The 23,666-nt window shown below is 37.2% G+C and overlaps 1 protein-coding gene across 1 annotated transcript in view; it reads right to left on the bottom strand.

The window, feature by feature from the left end:
- DNAH8 (dynein axonemal heavy chain 8) overlaps positions 1-23,666 on the bottom strand; it is a 303,075-nt gene that overhangs the window by 114,446 nt on the left and 164,963 nt on the right. The window contains exons 57-64 of the mRNA XM_037051914.1: positions 22,319-22,511; positions 20,531-20,653; positions 16,201-16,331; positions 6,807-6,960; positions 5,269-5,433; positions 3,924-4,150; positions 2,035-2,153; positions 285-388 (exon numbers count right to left, since the gene is read on the bottom strand). Of these exons, the coding sequence (XP_036907809.1) occupies positions 285-388; positions 2,035-2,153; positions 3,924-4,150; positions 5,269-5,433; positions 6,807-6,960; positions 16,201-16,331; positions 20,531-20,653; positions 22,319-22,511 (1,216 nt within the window). The remainder of the gene's footprint in view (positions 1-284; positions 389-2,034; positions 2,154-3,923; positions 4,151-5,268; positions 5,434-6,806; positions 6,961-16,200; positions 16,332-20,530; positions 20,654-22,318; positions 22,512-23,666) is intronic.

Here is a 23,666-nt window from a genome sequence, read left to right as displayed (position 1 = left end):
CTTAACAATTTACAGTCAAGCAGAAATTTTATAAATAGATGAGAGAGCGAGACAGCAAGAGAGACAGACAGAGCCAGAGAATAAAAACCAGCCTTAGACCCAGTAGAGGATATGACAGTTTAGGAATGTCTTGGTATAAAATAAACAAAAATAACTAGTGGTCTTTAGGAATATTATCTTACCAGAAATACTCTGTAACTTTATACCCTGTAAGTTTACACATGTTTTGTTTTAATATGGAAAAATGTACCTCACCACTCAGAATAAAACAAATGCAAACTCACTTCATCTGCTTTCACAGAAGCCACTGCCAATTCCTTTTCCTTTACTGCCAGATCCTGAGAGAGTTTCGCAACGGATTCACTTGCCTCCATAAGCTTATCAAGACCTTTACAAACACACACACACACATATATATACTCTTGCTGAGTATGTGAATACACTTCATCAAATATGTATTCACCATTTACTACATATAAGGCATCATATAAATACTATAACAAACACAAGGTAATTGATTATGGACAAAAGCTCTAAAAATGCACATATCTTCAGAGCAACTGACTGTATTTCTAAGGGTTTCAGCAGTGGGACAAAGAAAATAGCTCCAACTGAGGAGAATTATCTAACTACATTTAAGGGAAAGTCACAGTGCCTCACCGAGTAACCTTCATCACTGAACTTACTTGACAAACATTAGTCAAGTAACTTGCTTGACAAGCAGATGCTGCCTTGGCTTTGCAAACATTTTGTAACTCATTTTTTTACCTCTGAATAATATTGCAGCTGAGATAGCAAATAAGACACAAAATCTATTAACAATTTTGTGGTTCTCTTCATTATAAAAATGAAAATAGCTGTGAAGACCTATGCAACCGGCTCTGTGACTTTCAATACTGGAGAGCAAAATAACTGACTTTCTCAAGTTCCACCTGAGTTTGAGACAAAAGAGTTTCGGTAAATGTTTAGCGTCTGATCTCCTGAGGCAGAGGGGAAGCACTCATTTATGGTTTCAGTTTCCGGGTTATCAGTACTCCCCCATGGCTGAATTCAAGCTACCAAGAGATTCTCAGTAGCACACTTATATAATATTTCTACCATACAGGTAGAATGGAAATAATATCAAAAACATTAATAACAGCAAAATAGAGTAAAAATAACTAAGAAGTGGTTAAGTTTTGAGCATTTATTGCCTTCGTTTTAATACAATTTAGTTATAGGTTTATATAATTTATTTTTTAATAAAAACTGTGTTTAAAAACCAGATCACAAAATTCCTAATTTTAACAATCAGCTCCCAGGAGCCAGTGCAGCTGGCTTCAGCACACCGCCCATCCTGGAGCATCAGTGGAAAAGCTGCAGGAAGGCGAGGCATGAGAACAGAAGGAGGTTTCTTACACTGTGTTTCCATCGTCACTATAATGTCACAACCATGGGGCTCAGTATGCTCTGTGACCAAGTCTTGCATGGGAGAAGTAAAAAGAAAGCACTAACATATTCTGGAATGTTTGGACCAAATGCTTTCTGGACATATAACCTATTCCAACTTCTACTTTTTCTACTTACATTTTCTGAACACTCAGAAAACTATCACTCGGGTAAACACTCTCTTTTTGTTTTCAGTTGTTTTGCCTTTTCCTTTGTTAGAAATCTGAGAAGCACTAATATTGCAAAATTTACACAAATCGAGGAAAATTGTAATGAAACCAAAAACTAAAACTGTGGTCAGTTCCCAAGAGCTGGCTGGTCTCTGTCTGCAAGTGACTATGGTGACCGGCTGCCAGAGTTGGAAACTGGGAAAACCCAGAGTTGAAAGAGCTGGGAGGAATGGTTATACAAAGGAGACAGGCCCCCTTGTTTAGATTTCTTCTGCCCAGAGTTTCTTGACAGGTCAAAAGACCCTTAAGGGCATTCCTTCAAGATAATCTATCATTAACACTAAAGTCAGTATTTTATTTTCAAATACAACAGTATCCACCGAGCAAAATACTGGGATCCCTATCAAACGAGCCCTTAAAATTCCATTCTGCTTACCAATATTCATACGCTCAGCTTGTTCATGAATATATTTCAACTTTTCAGTATAAATGTTTTTATAACCATTTATAAATGAGAGATAAGATTTAGGAGTCACGTGTGCTCTTCGGCGGTATCTGAAAAGGAACATAAAAGCAACCTTCATCTCTGCCATTCTGGTGAACTCCCACACAACGTCAGACCGGGTGCTCTTCCCACTGTGAAATCGGGGTAATTCCTGAGAGTGAGTCACCAGGAGGAGGGCAGACTAGGGGTGAGGTGGTGAGAATGCTTAATGTCTGACATCGGGCCTTTTGGGGGTCTTTAAATTCGCCCTTACACAGCCCTGGGCTTCTGCTTCCTCATCTGGAACACTGAAGAAAGTCACTGCTCTACACTTGTCAGAATTTTGTGAAGATAAAAAATACATAAACATACTTTGTAAACTTTCAGGTTCTGTACAAATATTAGGGGTTTAAGTGGTTGAAGTGAATTTGTACTGAGGTCAGTTTTCATTCAACTGATGTTGGCTACGCACCTCTTCACCTCCAGGAACCAGCTGAGTGGGATTCCCAAGGCGAAAGCCACTCTTTACCCTGAGTTCCTGGATCTTCTTTGAAAGCAAAGTAGCCACACTTGATCCAAACATTCAATTCACTATGGACTACAGTATAATAATTATATTTAACAATAGAAATAAATAAAAAGAAGAAGTTTATATGGAAGAAACTCAAGTCAAAGAAGAGCTCCACACATACAATAAAGTCATTAATTTTTGCACTTTGGGAGTTCAGTAGATTTTTAACGTTAAAATATTTTAAAGACTTGGCATATATATATATGACTATCATTAAAGTGTTATGTAAATATTACATTCAGAATGAAATTCTACAACCTAAGAGTATGAAAAATCTGAAAAACACACTACATTTTTCAAAAGTAACACAAGTTTTTGTAGCTGTATGAAGGTAAAAATTTCTCTGTACAGATAATGGTAGCAGGAGGAGTTCAAATGGGGTAGAAAGAAAATCTTCCTAACAGTAAAAATTAATACCCCTGAATTCACCAACAGAATCCAGGAGATCATCTATAACTATTCGAGAAGGTGGTCTAGGTATAGATTTTTCACAAACTTTTGTGAGATAAGAAACCCTTGGAAAAATCAATGAAAATGTTACTCAGATTCTCTATGCAGAAAAATAAGCATAGTCTTCCTGGCAGGTTCAGCACCCCCGAAGCCCATCCATTAACCCTAAGAGACAAGCCCACTCTTCCAGAAATCCACACTGGCACAACTACATTCATATACAGTGACTATCATACTTGGCTGGGGGGGGGGGGGCAGTGGTATTTTTAAACTGTTGATACCAGCTTTCACACATAACATTATTGTTCCTTTAGTGACTAGATTCCCCTACGGTCAATTAAAATTTTGTTTCAAAATTATGTGGCATAAAAACATGATGAAACATGCATCACTTTATTGGACTAAGTGATACAAATACAAAACCTAAATGTTCTCTTAACAGAAGGCAGTAAGAAAACTTTAAACCGTGCACTTCTTTAATCACAATAAATACTGTCCTTGAATAAGAAACTAATTTTAAACAGGTCACTTTTGAAAAAAATTAAGTCAATAAAATAGAGTAACTCAGTAAGGATGTGTTACTTTGAAGTCTGAAAGGGAAAAGGTACTTAAATTAAGTATGGACATTAGTTAATTTTTAAAGCTCGTTATTTACCATCTTTTCAACACATAATCACTAGAAAATCAAGTAAAAATCTAAGTGCAGCTGGGATTCTGTGCTCAATTGATATGACTAGTTCTTTACAGAATGTTCCTTTCAATTTCTCTTTAAAGGAAATTTGTGGTTCTGTAGCTTTCATGCTTATGGGATGTCACCTACCTTTGGAAATAATTTTCACAGCTCTCTGAAACCATGTCATGGAAGAGGCCCATTGTTTCTACAACTTGTTTTTTGGTGTCACTAGAACAGACAATAGTATAGCCTGAAAGGAAATAGGAGGCCACGGCGACCAGCGCCTCCTTTGGCCAGCGACTGAACCAGTCCATAGTGCAACCTGATATCAAGCCAGGAAATTTCAGAGACCGAGCACGGAACTTCTCACCAACCTATTGACAGAAAAGTCAGAAAGCATTAGAAGCACAAACATTATAAATCATCTAGAGATAGGTTTGTGCACACTGAGCCAACAGTGTACCATCACGATTTTTAAAAAACCTTGAACTACATTAATAAATACAGTGTCCAGATGAAGGGAGGTAATATTTCCTTACTCTCCCCTGTTCTAAAACTACATCTGCATTCTTAGATTCGATTCTAGGAGATACCTCTTAAGAAGAAACTGGCAAACTAGAAATCCTCTAGAGAGAGATAACAAAAACAGTGAAAGGCCAGGACACTAGAACAAGTGAGAATAGCAGAAGGCATAAGAGGTGTTTGAGCTAAAAAGAAAATAATTCAGGAAGTCTGCAAAAACTTTCTCAAACAATGAGCAGCTGTATGTGGGAGAGGGGTTGGGTTCATTTTACAGGGCAGAAACAAAATCTCAGGGGAGAAGCCAGAGAGACAAAATTCAATTGATTGTAAAAAAGACCTTTCTGGCTATCAGATTATCTAAATCTTAAGCAAATGCCTTGTAAATGAGTGAGACACACCCACCCTGCACCCACAGCAGAGCTGACCAACAGAACTTTCAGTGATGATGGAAATTTACTGTATATGTGCTTTCCAGTATGGTAGCCACCAGCCGCATGTAGCTATTGACCATTTGAAATGGAGAAAATGGGATGAAAAATTGGATTTTTATTTTTACTTAATTTTCATTAATCAAAATTTAAATAACCACACATGTCTATTTGCTACCATATGGACAGTGTGGTGAGGTACAGGTAGTCACTTCTACAGCCGGGACCTTCTAGATGGTGTGTCTAGACTGGAGGTAGAGCTGGACAAGATCGTATCACCAAATCCCTTACAATTCAAATAATCTGTATCTTTAGTAATGGAAGTTGTAGCCTATGCAATAATTTCAAGTCAGAAGAATATTTTACACTTTGATATGAGATTTTGGTCCATGGAGACTGGTAGTAGTATTGATTTTATTTTTATTTCAAATGTATCAAGTGTTAGTTTCTGAGTAAACCATCTCATCAGAGAAAGTAAACCATCTAAATACATTTAAATAAGTAACTCCTCCTACATATATATAACTAAAATAAAAACTCACTGGAGAGAAGCAGAGAACAACATGCAAGTTCTTCCTTGATCTTGAAATAAAGTATTCATACAGATTATCAAAAGTAGGAGGATGTCGAGGCAGCTCCTTTTTCATCACTGATATCAGACTTTGGGTGATTTCATCCATTTCATCCCGTGCAAACAAATTGGAGATCTTGGAGGAACAGACAAGATGGTGTTCTGTGTTTTAACTGTTCTCTATAGCCAGTTCACTGCCAAAGTCTGGTCCTCTTTTCCCCACCTATATGTCTTCTTTCGTTCATATTTTCTTTCTGCATCTCTACAGGTAAACTGCTGGTTTGCCAGAGATTACCAAGAGTACAACTATTTACTGAGCAAGTTGAGCAGTTTCATCAGGAGCAAATTATGTTTCCTTTTGTTCATATAGTTGTCACTATAGAAACAATCCCTGAAAGTACAGTCTTAAATAGCTATCACTAAAATGCTCTCTCTCCACCATTTCTATCACTTCTTTAAAATGCCCATGATGCCCTCTGTTCTCTGAGTTATTGTCAGTCTCAATTCTGCCTCCAAGGTAGTTAACCAGCTCCTATACCAATAAGATTCCATAGACAAGATGGTGCAGGAAAGAGTAAACACAGCAGTTTTAAATAACTCTTTTAAGAAGAGTTAAGAAGGGTTTAATTTTAAGAAGTATCCTCGCAGGGCTGGCATCTTGAAATTTGACTTTTGGAATGTCTCCTCCATTGCTAACTAATAAGGTTGTTCCACTGTACCCAGACTATTTACACAGACATTGGGATAGATGGGGAACATCTACATGCCATCTGGGAGTCTGGAATTTGGGTGGTTGTGGCTAGGCAGGGAGTGACTACATGGCCAGCACCAACAAAACTGTTGGACTCTGAGCATCAGACAGCCCGTGAACACACAGGGCATGTCACAGCACCTCACTGCCAGAGGGAAAACACATTCTGCATGGAAAGCCTGCACATGGATTTCTCCAGACTCCACCTGATATGTCTTCTTTCTTACCCATCTGGCTGTGTCTCCTTACTGTGTTGCTTTACTGAATGTTAGCCATGAGTACAAGCATATGTGAAGCCCCCTAATTCCTTTTAATGTAGTACCATGCATGTGAGTGATTATGGCAGCGCTGATACAAGTAGTGTCAGAAGTGGTACCACTGACATCTGCTCACACCTAATGGAACTCTTCTAATTGTTCTATATCCCTGTTAAACAAGGAGGTGGGTGGATGGATAGATCAATGGGTACTTTGCTCCTCCTAAAATAAATTATGGGATCAAATTGAAGACTTAAGAGACAAATAGGCAATCATATGTAAAACGGAAAACAGTATACACAAAATCTAAGCGTAGTTAGCATTAATTTCACAGGAACTTCAAAAACTTACCAAATCTCATGTTATATCATTTCTAAAATGAAAAATGTGTGATGAATGGCATCACGTGTCAAAGGTTGCTGAAGGGTTGCTGCTTTTTTTGTATTCAAATATAATTTACATTTTTCAAATATGAGCTCTTCCTCTACTTTTGAGACCTACCTCCCCTGAAGATAGTAGGTTGTTAAGATATTCTAGAAATGCCTCATCTTTTATCTCATTGTCAGTAAAGATGAAGGTGATGCCTTTTCCTTCAGCCCCAGCAACTTTGTATAGGAATTTTAAATCATCTATTAGATTACTCACATTATAAGACCTAAAAAATAAAAGTGGTAAAAATTTTAAAATTCAAATATATATACATAATTTATCTCAAAATACTATATAACCCAGGTCATTAGAGCATAACTGCACCTGCTCAAAGAGATATTAAATAATAATACCTGCTAAAAACACAGATTTGAGTGGAATCGCTATATGTTACCATTCAAAACACATGTTTTATTTAACTTAAAAAGTGAGGAGTGGGGAATTTAACAGAAGTGACTGATGAAGAGTAATTGGAATAGGGAAGTGAACTTTTATTCTCTGCAATCTGACAGTCCTCAGCAGCAGAATTTTTCCAAGGGTATACATGTATAATATTTAAAACTAATTTGAAATTTGGATGAGTGTGGACTGATAAAAAAGTAAAGATAAATTATAAATAATATCAGTGATGAATTATATATAGTAGTAACATCTCACTAAGTGCCTAGATTCAGAGAAAATCTACAGAAAAGATGCATTATGCAATGTGATATAAATAATAGAAATGCTATAATTATGTGATTATAGATTATAAAAAGATCTTGGTCTCTGTATTCTGTTTCCTACTAAATGTATGTGCTACCAGACCTGATGTGATGTATAAAACTAAAGCAGACATTTTTTCAAGTGCCTACATATAAATCTTAATGAGTAAGTTGATGACAAAGACTATGAAGAAATCCTCACTTGAGCCCTGGCTGGTGTAGCTCAGTGGATTGAGCATGGGCCTGCGGACCAGAGGATCGTGGTTCGATGCCCAGTCGGGGCACATGCCTGGGTTGCAGGCCAGTTTACAGTGGGGGATGCATGAGAGGCAACCATACATTGATATTTCTCTCCTTCTCTCCTTCCATTCTCCTCTAGAGATAAATATATAAAATCTTTAAAAAAAGAAAAGAAATCCTCACTTGAAAGAGGCTTTACAGTTCAAGTAATAGGGAATTCCAGGTAAGCCTTAGGGTATAATGGAAAGACTATGGGCATTGGATCTAAATTCAAATTCCCTTTAGGCAGCTTTTGAAAAGTTCCTTCACAAAGAATGAAAAAACTCCATGCAAATGGAAAAAACAATATGGGCTAACAATACTTACATCTGACAAAATAGACTTTAAAACAAAGGCCATAATAAGAGACAGAGAAGGTTAATATTAAAGGAATTGATCCAACAAGAGGATAAATGCGTATCCAATGCAGGAGTACCTAAATATATAAAGAAAATCTTGCTGGGCATTCAGAGGAGATCAACAGCAATATATAGTCATAGTAGGGGATTTTTAACACTCCACTGTCACCAACAGATAGATCTTCCAGACAAAAAAATCAACCAGAAAACAGCTACCTTAAATGACACACTGGATCAGATGGATTTCATTCATATTTACAGAATATTTCATCCCAAAGCAGCAGAATATACATTCTTCTCAAGTGCACATGTAGCATTCTCAAAGACAGACCACGTGTTAGGACACAAAATAAGATTAAGCTCATATCAAGCATCTTCTCAGATCATAGTGTATGAAACTAGAAATCAACTATAATAAAAACAGTGAAAAACATTCAAACACATAGAGACTAAATAGCAATTTATTAAATAATGACTGGGTTAACAATGAGATCAAGGAATAAATAGAAAATTATCTGGAAACAAGTGAAAATAAACACATAACCCAAAACCTATGGGACACATCAAAAACAGTCCTGAGAGGAAAGTTCATACCATTATAGGCCTACCTCAAAAAGAAAGAAAAATGTCAAACAAACAAACAAAGCCCAGAGTGAGAAGAAGGAAGGAAGTAATAAAGATCAGAGCAGAAATAAATGACGTAGAGATTTTTTAAAAATACAAAAGATAAATGAAACTAATAGCTGATTCTTTGAAAAGATAAATAAGAGTAATGAACTTTTAGCCAGACTCATCAAGAAACAAAGAGAGGAACCAAATAAATAAAATCAGAAATGAAAGAGGAGAAGTAACAACTGACATCACAGAAATACAAAGGGTTATAAGAAAATACTATGAACAACTATGTGCCAAAAAATTGGACAACCTGGGTGAAATGGACGAATTCCTAGAAACATACAATGTTACAAAACTCAAATCAGGAAGAATCAGAAAACCTAAACAGACTGATTACAACTAATGATATTGAAGCAGTGATGAAAAATTCCCAGCAAACAAAAGTCCTGGACCAGATGGCTTCATAGGCAAATTTTACCAAACATTCAAAGAAGAACTAACACCTGTCATCCTCAAAGTATTCCAAAAAATTCAAGAGGAGGGAAGACTTACAAATTCTTTTTACGAGAATAGCATTATCCTAATTCCAAGATTAGATAAATACACTACTAAGAAAGAAAATTACAGATTAGTATCCCTAATGAACATAAGATGCTAAAATCCTCAACAAACTACTAGCAAACCAGATCCAACAATACATTAAAAACATCATACATGATAATCAGGTGAGATTTATTCCGTGGGTACAAGGTTGATACAATACTTGCAAATCAATAAATGTAATACATCACATAAACAAGTAAAAAATAAAAAATCACATAATCATGTCAATAGATGTAGAAAAGCATTTGACAATATCTAGTGCCCATTTATGATAAAAACTCTCAGCAAAGTGGGAATAGAGGGATCATACCTCAATATAATAAAGGTCACATATGACAAACCTACAGCCAACACCATACTCAGTGTTCCTTAAAATCAGGAGCAAGACAGAAATTTCCATTTTCACCACTCATTCAACACAGTACTCTAAGTGTGGGCCACAGCAATCAGACAAGAAGAAGAAATAAAAGACATCCAAATTGAAGTGGAGAAAGCAAAATTATCATTATTAGCAGATGACATAATATTGTAAATACAAAGAAAACCTGAAAGATTGCACCAAAAACTACTAGATATAATATATGAGTTCAGCAAAGCAGCAGGATACAAAATTAATATTTGGAAATTGGTGGCATTTTTACACACCAAAAACAAACTATCAAAGATATTAAGAAAACAATTCCATTTACTATTGCAATAAAAACAAATTAAAGGGCNTGTTCCTTAAAATCAGGAGCAAGACAGAAATTTCCATTTTCACCACTCATTCAACACAGTACTCTAAGTGTGGGCCACAGCAATCAGACAAGAAGAAGAAATAAAAGACATCCAAATTGAAGTGGAGAAAGCAAAATTATCATTATTAGCAGATGACATAATATTGTAAATACAAAGAAAACCTGAAAGATTGCACCAAAAACTACTAAATATAATATATGAATTCATCAAAGCAGCAGGATACAAAATTCATATTTGGAAATTGGTGGCATTTTTACACACCAAAAACAAACTATCAAAGATATTAAGAAAACAATTCCATTTACTATTGCAATAAAAACAAATTAAAGGGTGCAGGAATAAATTTAACCAAGGAGGTAAAAGATCTGTACTTGGAAAACTATAGGACATTGAAGAAATAAATTTAAGAAGACACAAATGAGTGGAGGTATATACCATGTTCATGGATTGGAAGAATTAATATCTTAAAATGTCCATACCACCCAAAACAATCTATAGACTCAACACAATGCCTATTAAAATACCAATGTCATATTTCACAGATCTAGAACAAATATTCTGAAAATTTACATGGAATCAAAAAAGACCCTGAACAGCTTCAGCAATCTTGAAAAAGAAGAACAAAGATGGAGGTATCACAATACCTGGTATCAAACTATAATAAGGCCATTGTAATCAACACCCTGGCACTGGCTTAAGAAAAGGCATATACCTCAATGGAACAGAAGAGGGAGCTTGGAAATAAACCCATGCCTTTATGGCTAATTAATATTTGACAAAGGAGGCAAGGGAATACAATGGATTAAAGAAAGTCTCTTCAATAAATGGTGTTGGGAAAATTGGACAGGTACATGCAAAAAAAAAAAAAAACAACCAAACTACACTACCAACTTACACCGTACATAAGAATAATGTCAAAAGGGACAAAAGACTTAAATGTAAGTCATGAAACCATAAACATCCTAGAAAAAAAATATAAGCGGTAGGATCTCAGACATCTTATATATCAATATTTTTGCTGATATCTCTCTTAGGGCAAGGGGAAAAATAAACAAATGGGACTACATAAAACTAGAAAGCTTTTGCACAGCAAAAGAAACCATCAGCAAAATGAAAAAGGAGCCCACAGTATGGAAAAACATATTTGCCCATGATACATCTCAAAAGAGGTTAATTTCTAAAATATATAAATAACTTATACAACTCAACACCAGGAAGACAAACAATCTAAAAAAATGGGCAAAGAACCCAAATGGATGTTTCTTGAAAGAGGATATACAGATGGCCAATAGACATATGAAAAAAGAGAAATGAAAATTGAAGTCATATTGAGATATCACCTCACACCTGCCAGAATGACTATCATCAATAAATCAACAAACAACAAGTGCTGGCAAGGAAGTGGAAAAAAGGGAACCCTAGTGCACTGTTGGTGGGAGTGTAGACTGGTGCAGCCACTGTGGAAAACAGTGTGGAGTTACCTCAAAAAGTATAAAATGGAACTGCCTTTTGGCGCAGTGATCTCACTTGTGGGAATATATCCTAAGAATCTTGAAACACTAATTCTAAAGTATATGTGCATCCCTGTGTTTATTGCAGCATTACTTACAATAGCCAAGATCTGGAAATAGCCCTGGTGCTCATTTCCAAAATGGAAAATTTCCATTCCCGGTACATTTACACAATGAGATACTATGTAGTTATAAAAAACAAGGAAATCTTACTTACCTTTTGCAACACCATGGATAGACCTGGAGATTATTACACTAAGTGAAATAAACTATACAGAGAAAAGAAAATATCACATGATATTTGACTCATATCTCACTCATGTGGAATGAACAAAATAAACTGATGAATGAAATAGAAACAAGCCTGGATATATGGAACAGCCTAACAGCTGTCAGAGGGGAGGAGGAAAGGGGGACTAGATATAAAATGGTGAAAGGATTAGCCAAAAAATCATATATGCATAAACACATAGACACAGACAACAGTGTGATGACAGCCAGAGGGAAGCAGGGGTGGCTAGGTAAAAGTGGTCAAGGTGGGGAAATGGGAACGGAAAGAGACTTTGCACGGGGCAATGGGTGCATGATGCAGTGTGCAGAGGATTTTTTGTTGAATTATACACTTGAAACCTGTATGGTTTTGTAATGCCACTACAATAAATTCAATTAAAAAGATAATAATAAAAAGTTTTTAAAGAGTAAAAATATAAGTTTCTTCACATTTCTCAGCTCTGTTTCTTCGTCTGCAAAATGAAGGTAATACCTATTCGTAAATGTTGTGAGCATTACAGATGATGTTGCTTAAGTGAACTTAAATGAACAAACAGCCGATTTTTTAAACCAGCGTTGACTACACCCTTTTGGGAAGCACTACAGTAAAATTTTATAGACATTGGCAAAAGGGACTCCATTAAAAAGAAAACATACATCCCTTTCAAAATAATTCCCAAGAGTTAAATTCATTTAAAAGAGAAATTGGTAAGATGCTTTGCAAAATGGAACACAGCCCACCCTTCCAGCAGAGGCGCTGTGGCCAGGTGCTGCTGGTATAACCCTCCCTCTGACTGGCCAGTCTCTTACTTGACCAGGCAATGAGGTCACAGAGCCACGCTGGCTGTGTTTGTTGGTTTTTTAATTAAATAGACTGTTATGTATTGTTTTTGTGAAGTATGGAAACAGTCACAACACACCCTTCTCTAGGTATTGACTCCTCTCTTTTGTTTCTTTCATAGCTAAGCTTCTTGAGGAGTCTCTATACGTATCTCTGCTTCTTCACTTGGTTTATGCAATGCAGCTTCTGCACCCATCCACTCCACTGAAAGTTTTGCACAGTGAGTGTTAGTTATCACTTTTCATGATTTAACACCTTCAGGCTCCTGCTTTACCTCCTTGGCTTCTGGAAACCACTCTGGAGTTCCTCCGTCTTGCCTCTCCTCTTGCAAGCCCCCTTTTCCCACACTGAGAGACGCCAGAGTGCTCTCCTGATCCATCCTTTCTCTTTGTTATGATCCTATTCAAACTCCTCATTACCTTAAGAGTATTGTTGTCACTGAGATTCCTATCCTCCTATCTCCAGAACCCTCCCCCGAGTCTAATTACCTATGGAAACTGTGCTCTGTAGACATCTCACACTCAACACATACTGAACTGAATTTCCATTTTATCCCTTTAAAACTGGTCATTTATTCATTTGTTCAACATATATTTTTACAGTTGGTTAAAAGTACCTACTTTATAGTAATGGTAGACAGACAAAGGTTACAATAGTTTGTTCTCAGCCTGGTGAAAGAGACAGAATTATGAACAAAAGCTTTTTTAATTTTTAATTGTTTATTCTTTTACAGCTGTCCCAATGTTTTTGCTTTTTTAATGCATTGTGACAAATACCACTAGAGAAACTAGGGCATCATCCTAGACTCTTCGTACCTTTTTTTCACCCCATGTCCAATTAATTACTGAGTCTAATCAATCATATCTACTTTAAACTGTCCCCACTAACTCCTCTCTACTCCCACTTTCCCTGCTATTTTGCAATGTGCCCAGGATTCGATTTGATTAGGGATGATAAGACATGCAGGCACGAAGGAAGAAGTTTATACTCACAGATCCTTAGAAGCAGGAGGAGGCATGCCATACCACATAGGGCCCCATGGGGAAGCTTGCCAGGCTAATCAGAAAGCAGCAGGAGCGAGGAGAAAGCATAGACAACTAACAACAAACTTTCTTGCACTTTCCAGGTGAAAGGCAAAGCCAGGAAGCCTAAGCAGACTTAGGATTGGCTAGTTTGAATAATTTCAGCAGGCTCTGGGGCACAAATGCTATTCTTAGTTGACTGGTCCTTGACAGGTGTTCTTAGGGCAGAGGAATATTGCTTCCTTAAGGGTACACCAGATAGAGGCTCTGTTCAGACTATGGGCTCTGGATTGGTAGCTTTGCATATGAAAGGCATGTTTCTGGGCTAGCCCTAGGAGGAGCAGTCTCAACCAAGTCAGCAAGGTCCCAGTGCCAGAACGTCAAGAAACAGACAACAAGAAAATATAGTTAACACACCTACCTTAATTTAAGCCTCTGTCATTTCTACCTACAATGACGGCATCACCACCTATGCTAGATCACAAACTCAGATACCTCCAGGAACCAGGCAGGTAATGCCAATGAGTGAAGCAGGGCTGGTGGGGCCTCAGGTGAACTGCAGGACCGCACGTCCACCTAAGCAGGCAGCTGCTGCTCAGCTTCAGCTACCTAGGAATGTAGGCCCAATTGCTGCCAGAGCCTTCAATTATTTCAAAAGAAGTCAGAAATATTTGCTTATTTATGTGAAATCTCCCAATTTTTAAATGTTGACAACTGATTAACTTTAATTAATCTCTAAATATTTTGTTTATAATGCTCTCATAATTGTACCTTGTTAAATTTTCACATATTTGGCAGCAGCGCTGTGTCTGTGTGTGTAAATTGAAAAGGTGATCTAAAATGTATACAAAAATACAGAGTGCTAAATATTCAATATGATGTTGAAAAACAACAAATTTGTTCAAGACATATTAAAAGGCTACCAAAATCAAAGCAGTGAGTAGTGAAGAAAAGATAGAAAATTAATCAGTGAAAGAGACTATAGTCAAATATATGATCAGTTGATTTATGAGAAAAAAAAACGACATTGCAATGTAGCTGAAAAACAGATGACCTCTTCAATAAGTGGAACTGGATTACTAGGATATGTATTATTTTTAAAAAATCTAAACTAAAACTACCTCAGATGTTATAAGAAAATTAATTCTACATGACTTATAGTTCTAAATGCAAAAATAGTAAAGTTTATATGTAAATATTAAAAAAAATCACAGGAGAATATCTTCATGACCTTCGGGTGAACAAAACATTTTCATGAAACACAAAGAGTAGTAAAATAAAGGGCAAATTGATAACTTAAGTTTCATTAAAATTAAGATTCACTAAGAGTGAAAAGGCAAGCCAATGACAAGGCAAAGATATTTGCAATACATGCTTGGATAAAAAAAATTATATCCAGCCCTGGCTGGCGTAGCTCAGTGGATTGAGCGCAGGCCTGCGAACCAGACGATCGCGGTTCGATTCCCAGTCAGGGCACATGCCTGGGTTGCAGGCCAGTTCCTTGCAGGCTAACTACCAGCAGGGGACGCACAAAAGGCAACCATACATTGATGTTTCTCTCCCTCTCTCCTTCCCCTCTAAAGATAAATAAATAAATAAAATTTAAAAAATTACTTAAAAAAAATTATATCCAAAATACAGAAGAAAAGAAAAAACTCCTACAAACCAATAAGAAAGAACCACACTTCAACAGAAAAACAAAAATAAACGAAGAACTTTAAAACAAGTCCGTAAGAGATGAAAATGTACTGAACATTATTAGCCATCTGAGAAATGCAAATTAACACCACAATGAAATACCCGACAGATTTGCTAAAGTGAAAAAAATTCATGGTGTCAAGGGCAAGGGCAAGGGCAAGGATGTGAAGGAACTGAAACCCTCATGAACTGCTGGTGAAAGTGTGAACTGCTTGAACCACATTGGAAAACTGCTCTCCAGAGCTAGTACAGTCGAGCATATACATCCAGCAACTCGGTCTCCAGAGTATACTCAGACATATACAAGAATATTCATAAAACCCTACAAATGTTTATAAATATTGCAATGGATAAACAAATTGTGCTAATATGTGGTAAAGTTGAAGACTGTACAGGAATAAGAATGAACAAACTATTGGTATATGTCACATCATGGATGAACCTTACAAGCAATGCAAGCAACAGAAAAGATACAACACGGTGACTGTTGTATGATTCGATTGATATAAAGTTCAAAAGTCGGCAAAACTAATCAATAGGCTGAGAAGTGAGAATATGGTTACCCTTGGGAGGGTAATGACTAGGATATGCCATGAGGGGTACTTCTGGGTGCTAGTAATGTTTTATTTCTTCATCTGCGGGCTAGCTGCACAGTTGTACGTACTTTGTGACACCCAGGACTCGTGTAAACTTCCTTATATACGTTACACTTCAACAGTTTATTCAAGAAAGAAATACACCAAACTGCTGTATTTTTTTAAACAAACATTTTACCCTGGGGAAATTAACTATAGAAAAACTTACTGTCTTGTTTACTTTATCTTACCTGGTTAATGTTATCTGGAATATTTGATATCCAGCTATAAAAGAGGCCAATCTCGACAGACTTTGTTTTCCTGAACCACCAACACCCACCAGCAATGCATTTCCACATGATGTTCGAATTATTCGTGAAATCTGTTTTGAAATAAAATAGTATTTATTTGAAAATAGAATTCAACCATTTTTATTTTCTTGCCCTAAAATGGTCCAAGATTTGACCATATAGCTTCCAGACTATATTAAACATTTTTCTTTAGTGATATATCTCAGAATTTTAAAAATTAAAGTTCACATTGATTTATTCTATTCAAATGATTTCCCTGCCCATCTATATTTTCATTATGAAAAACAGAGCAAATTATCTTTCCTGTCCTATGTCAAAACTATTCTGTGTGTGTGTGCAATTGTTTTTCAATTTGATGGTGGAGCAGCTCTTGCCAATTTACAGAAGTAAGTGTCGAATTGGTTAATCTTCATCAGTCTAACACGCCAACTCTGTAGACACATGGATCTACCACGTATGCTACCTCTAGCATCTCTCTCCCCAAAGAAAGTCTTTAAATGTATCAAAATTCTACTGGCAATGGGGGCAGAAAGGCATTTGTAGAAAAGTAATTAGAGAAACGACTTTTATAGTCTTATGTTGCTTTCCTATGGTTGATTTCTTCAGTGAGGATAAGACTCGAATTGTGGTTCAAATCTTACGCAGGCCAATTTGAGACATTGCTAAAAAGCTCTCTTTTGATATTAATGACACTGATGAGGAAGAAAGACTAGATGGATCCCTAAATTCATTATCAACACTCAAAAGAACTTTTTAAATCTAAGTTTTAGAGATGACAGATCAGGTAATGATCTGTCAAGTAATGATACCTTGATATGTATTGGTTCTTTCATTATATTTCTTAATATGTAAATCTTTTATATGGTTTTACACCTAGAACAGGGTCCCACAGTGGGTACTAAATAATTACTTGCTGAATGGTTGAATGTCAAACAATCCTAGGACATCTAGAAATTCACCAACTTTACAGGAGACAACTGTACAGTTGCTCATATGGAAAATAATACAATAATTTAAATAATAGTACAAGAATAAACTGTGTTTCACCTACTCAGTGAAAACTGTAAACCCACTTTTGCCCCACCCTGTATTATAAACACAGTTACCATATTTTGCTGTATATAATGTACACCTGTTTTTGGCTCAAACTCCCCCCCCCCAAAATCTTTAATTTTAATTTTTTAATCCAATATTTACTTATTTGTATTTAGATGCTTGTTCTTTTGTATTATAAAGAGATTTTAACATTTACTTTTGAACATACTATGGTACAAGAAATTTTATGTAACAAATAATTACAAAACGCAAGAACAGATACAAAGTACAAAAAAATTATGTACCAGTAACAAATTAGTACTACCCATGTACAATGCACATCCTTATTTTTCTCTCAAATATTTGGGCACAAATTGCACATTATACATGGCAAAACACAGTAAATGCCTCTTCTTTATAAACCTCTCTACTCTTTATTCTGACTCTTGGAGAACTCTATCATAGAGATCTACAAATTATACAAATAAACAGCTCCATTCTGTATGTAGTCTCCCAGACTTGGGTCAAATCATACTTCTTTTTGGTGCTACCACTAACTGGATTCTATTTTTTTGTCAGTTCTGTATACCTGCTTTCCCCATTCAGCAGCAATTCGCTCCTAACCTGTAAGCCAATCATGAGACTGCCATTTTAAAAAGAATCAACTTTGGTTATTTAATGGATTATGCTATTACAGTTGTCCCAATTTTTCCTTCTTTGCCCCCTCCACCCAGCACTCAGTGATCCCCCCTCCTTTGTTCATGTCCATAGGTCATGCATATCAGTTCTTTGTCAACTCCATTTTCTATACTTGCTCTTAACAATCCCCTACCTACTCAGTAACTACCAATTTGTACTTCTTAAACCCTTCACCTTTTCCTTCATTCCCCGAGACCTCCCCTTCCAACTGGCCACCACCCCAGTGTTCTCCATATCTATGACTCTGTTTCTGTTCTGCTTGTTTGCTTAGTTTGTTGATAGTTATGTATTTATTGCCATTTTAATGCTCATAGTTTTGGTCTTCTTTTTCTTAAATTTAAGTCCCTTTAATACTTCAGATAATAATGGTTTGGCAATGACAAACTCCTTTAGCTTTACCTAGTCTGGTCTGGGAAGCACTTTATCTGCCCTTCAATTGTAAATGATAGCTTTGCTAGGTAGAGTAATCTAGGTTGTACGTCCTTCCCTTTCATCACTTTGAATATTTCTTGCCAGTCCCTTCTTGCCTGAAAAGTTTCTTTTGAGAAATCAGCTGACAATCTTATGAGAACTCTTCTGTAGGTAACTCTACTTTTCTCTTGCTGCTTTTAAGATTCTCTCTTTGTCTTTAACCTTTGGCATTTTAATTATGATGTGTCTTGGAGTGGGCCTCTTTACACTCATCTTGTTTGGAATTCTCTGCGCTTCCTGGTCTTGTATGTCTATTTCTTTCACCAAATTAGGGAACTTTTCTTTCATTATTATTTCAAACAGGTTTCTAATTTCTTGTTCTTTCTCTTCTCTTTCTGGCACCCCTATGGTAAAAATGTTGGTACATTTGAAGTTGTCCCAGAGGCTCCTTAAACTTTCCTCAATTTTTTGTATTTTTTTCTTCTTCCTATACTGATTGGATGTTTTTTTCCCTTAAGTTCCAACCATTGATTTGATTGTTAGCTTCATCCACTCTGCTGCTGATTTTCTGTAAGTTGTTCTTTATTTCAGTTAGTATATCCTCCATTTCTGCCTGGGTCTCTTTTATGCTGTTGAAGTACTCACTGAGCTCCTTCCTGCCTTGGTAGTGTGGCCTAGTGTAGTAGATGTTCTGTAAGACCCAGTGGCACAGCCTCTCCTATCTCCCAAGCTATGTACGTGAGGTGATCCCTCTGTGTGGGCTGAGTACACCCTCCTCTTGTAGGTGAGTCTTGCTTGCTGTCAGCGGGTCAATTGGAGGGGTTTAACCCAGTCCAGACAGCTGGTAAGACTGGCTATACTCCTGGCCAGCAACCACCTCCCTCTGTGGTTTGTGGAGGTGATTGGGTGGTGCTCAGATGTGGTCTGTAGCTGTCCACTGGGTGCACAAGCTCTTGGGTTTTCCAGGTGGTGTAGGCCAAGGTTAGCCTCCAGCTGTGTTCTGTCTGCAGATGGCTGCTACTAGTTCCAGGCTTGGGTGGACCTATAAGTTGGACGGGGTAGACCCTTAGGTAATTGTTAAGACAGGTTTTACAGTGTGAGCCAAGTTAATAGAGATTCAGGTATGGCGCCATTGCACTGTGGCTCTGTGCGGGGGGTGGCTCAGAAAAGGTACAATGGCCACTGTCTCCAGTTCTATCTGGGAGGAAGCTGTCCTCCAGCTCTTGCCCTGATGCTAGACACTTCAGTTTTCCTACCCATATGCCACTGGTGCCTTTCAAGCTGCTGCCCCAGTGCTGGAGCCCAGAGGGAGTGAGTCTGAGTAAGTCTGTGTGTAGTGCAAGGCAAGAGGCCTGAGGATCCCATAGTTTCTTCTGTCAACTCACCCCCCACTGGTTTTTACAGCCAAAAGTTGTGGGGACTTATCTTCCTGGCACAGGAACCCTGGGCTGGGTGGTCTGGTGTGGCAGTAGGATCACTCCTGAGATACCCCGTTGTTTTCTATCCACCACATGTGGGTTTGGGACCAGCTGGTTCTGCATCTCCACATCTCTGCCCCTCCATCCCTCCTACCCATCTGGATGAATACAGTTTCCTTAATTCCTTAGTTGTTGGACTTCCATACAGATTGATTTTCTGATGGTTCTAAGTGATGGTTGTTCTGTATTTTATTTCTGATTTTGCTGTGCAAGGAGGTTGAAAAGTTGTGCAGGGAGGTAAGCTGCCTTTACCTATGCCTCCATCTTGACCAGAAGTCCAAAAGCATCAACTTTTCCTCCATGGGGAACAGAATTCCCATTATACTAAAATGTGATTTAAGGAGGGAATATCTCTTCACTGGGTTTTCCAGCTTACTTTCTTACTTACTGGTCCAGCATGTCAAAAGCTCTCAACACAAAACCCACCAATTTGCCATTGAAAAACATTTGCTCTCGTAGAGATGAACTCAAATAAAGGGTTTCTGATTAAGTCTTTGGTTTCTGAGACAGTGAACTAACCCAACTTACGGACATTCTTCTATATGCTACCTGATACTATGTATTTACTGTCTCAAAAAGTTTACCTGTGAAATTCACTAAGGTTTTACATGGTCTATATAAGTCAATAAATAGTCAATAGTCAGAACCTTAATAAGATGAGTCATTGCATCTTTAAAAAACACCAGATCAAGAGATGTTCCTCTAATGATTTCATTGAACTGTCTCTGGTAAAACTGGAGTCTTTCAGACAGAAAGTCAAAGGATGGTACCTATGAGTGGGGAAAGAGAGAGAAAAATAATATGTAAAGTCCAAAATTTATAAAAGTAGCAATTGTAAAGACACTCAAAAGTAATTCTACATTTTTTAAAAAAGAAAAACCTAATGCATTTCCAAAAATTTGTCATGGATTAGCTGACTTTTATTTCCATTTTCAGAGGTCTGACACCTAACTTTCTAATAAGAAATTATCCTTGACTTTCCCCTCCAAGAATCCCAGCAGCAACTCCAATTCACAGCAATGAAGGTTGGGATATAACAAATACTTTTCTCAGCTTTTATTTGCTTTTTAATATTATTTATGGATTTTTTATCCTCACCTGAGGACATTTTTTTCATTGTTTTTTGAAGAGAGAGGAAGGGAAAGAATCATCAATGTAAGAGAGAAGCATCAAATGGTTGCCTCCAGAACATTCCTGGACCAGGGACAGAATCAGGTACCAAACCAGCAACATAGGTATGTGCCCCAGAGGGCAATAGAGCCCGCGACTTTTCAGTTCTGGGATGATGCGCCAACCAACTGATCCACAGCAGCCAGGGATATTTATGGTTGTTTTTTAAAAAATATACAGAAATTTAACATTGTTTATATAGTCAAATTGTTCTGAAATAGATACTTACTTATTTGCTCTGCCCATTGTTTCTCCCCATTTATTTGTGGATCTATGCATACTGAATGACTCTGTTATATAACCCTGTTTAAAAAGTCCCCCTGGGGTCCTGTTTCAAACTTTATTAAACCTTTGCATTAATTTAGGAAGAATGATTTGTTGCTGTTTAATCAAGTTTTATCATGTTTATTCCTAGACATTTTACATATTTTTGCTGTTGAATAAAATACTTTTTCAATATTTTCTATCTTGTGATTATTGGTAAGAATTGGCAAACTCTTTTTACAAAGGGAAAGACAGTAAATCTTTTAGGCTTCATGGCAGGTGCGTTCTCTGGAACAGCTTCTCAAAGCTCTACCACAGTTGTGTGAAAGTTGTCACAGACAATTTATAAACAAATGGCCGTGGCTGTGCTCTAATACAACTTTACTTATAAACACTGAAATTTTAATTCCATATAATTTTCACATGTCACACAATATTATTATTCTTTTGGTTTTTTCTATCCATTTAAAAATGTAAAAATCATTTCTAGCCCACAAATCTAACAGAGAATAGGCAGCTGACTAGATCTGACCCATTGATTATAATTTGCTAACCTCTGGTATAAAGATAGTTATTGAGTGTTATATATCATACTTGGTCCTCTTACTGAACCCTTAGTACTTAAAAAAAATTTTAAATTCTCTAGGAGTATATGAAGAGATAACCGTATCATCTGCAAAGAAAATGAGATTTTTGTTTTCTCCTATCCGATAATAACATCTATTTTCTTTTTGTCATTTTGTTACAGTGCTTGGAACTTTCAAAGCAATATTAAATAACAGAGATACTCTCAACCCAACTTGCCTTATACCTAACTTTAATGGGACTGCTGCTAAATTTCCTTGAAAAAAATATTTTACACTTGGCATATGATGACATGAATCATAGCTTGTAACAATGGAGAAGTTAGAGCAACTCCATGGTGAGACTTTGGTACAGGGAGAAATATCTAGTTAGGTGAGTGATCCAAAAAAACTCTCTTTAAAGGTGAAAATAAATACCAGTTCATAGACTTTGGGTACTTCGAACACAGTATCTTCAGGTTCATCACCAGTTGGTTCAGGCAATTCACGGAGAAAATCTACAAAGTATGGCTCAGGAAGAATATATGATGTCAGATCTGAGCTGACAGTTTCTTCAATGGCACGAACAAGTTGTACATTAAACCAATGCTCATCATCAGGAGTTATAAATCTGAAAAAAATCCAGGTGTAGAAATACAAAATATGAAGGGGAGGAAAACCATGCTCTTTCCTGAGCATGGTTTCAGTCTCTCTCCACCCCCTCTCAGCCCCATCCTGTACCTCCATCATGTCAGGATAGGGAAATGATGTCTGCCGTCTGACGGGAAGGACCTAACCCATCTAACATAGTTACAACATTGACACTGTTACTTATAGAAAATACTGAGGAAGACAGTCTCTCCTTGACCAAACTTGGGCTCCTCTGAATCCACTTCCCTCAACTCTTAGACTTCCATGTCCTTCTTTGCATCACCCAATTTAAGCACAAATCTTGTAGAGAACATTTAGCCAGAACCCTCCACCCTCAATACCTGGGTCACCCTCCGTAAGTGACCAAATTCCTAAGTCTCCTTCATACCCCTGTGGTAACATCTTATCACCTGGCCTGCAAGAATCCTATTTAGGTAAGTTCAGAATCCTCCTGTACCCCAACATTTCCTCTTGCTGATTTTCCATCCACAGGCTTCCCCTCCTCCTCCTAGGCTATAAATCCCAATTTTTTCCTTGCTGAAGTTGGAGCTGAGCCCATTCTCCATCCCCTGCTGCAAAACCCAATAACAGTAACCCCTGTACCTATCACGACATTCCTGAATGCTAACTGTGTTCCTGATTGTCCAAAAAGTGTCATGAATAATTTTTTTGTTCAATGACACAGGTGAATCAACTGGGTGAGGTTAAAGGTCTCTAAAACTTGCAGTGAAAGTACAGAAGTGCCCGTCAGTAGTGGGCGAGCATCCTTTTCCTGGGTCTGTGAGCACACATGCACAATAGCAAGGGGAAGAGAGTAAGAGGGGGACTAACATTTGACAAACACCACCTGAGTGTGAGACGCTGTGGTGGGCCTTTACAACTCTGAAAGACTGGCATTCCCATGACAACATGAATATTGCTTCGTATTTTAGAGAGGAAACAGGCTCAGAATGATGACTGAGTTTATATACCAGATTTCACCAAGCAAAACCTACACAGAGCTCAACTTTTTTAGAAAACGTACATAACTATAATTTATCTCTGGATGTTATCAACTCTCTGATAATGTGGTGATTTAAAAAGATGTCCTGTTGAGCCCTGGCTGGTGTAGCTCAGTGGATTGAGTGCGGGCCTG

The sequence above is a fragment of the Sturnira hondurensis genome, unplaced genomic scaffold, assembly GCF_014824575.4.
Source record: "Sturnira hondurensis isolate 20B ecotype Veracruz unplaced genomic scaffold, ASM1482457v3 Scaffold0000880, whole genome shotgun sequence".
NCBI lineage: Eukaryota > Metazoa > Chordata > Mammalia > Chiroptera > Phyllostomidae > Sturnira > Sturnira hondurensis.
This window is presented reverse-complemented; position numbering and strand designations above follow the sequence as displayed.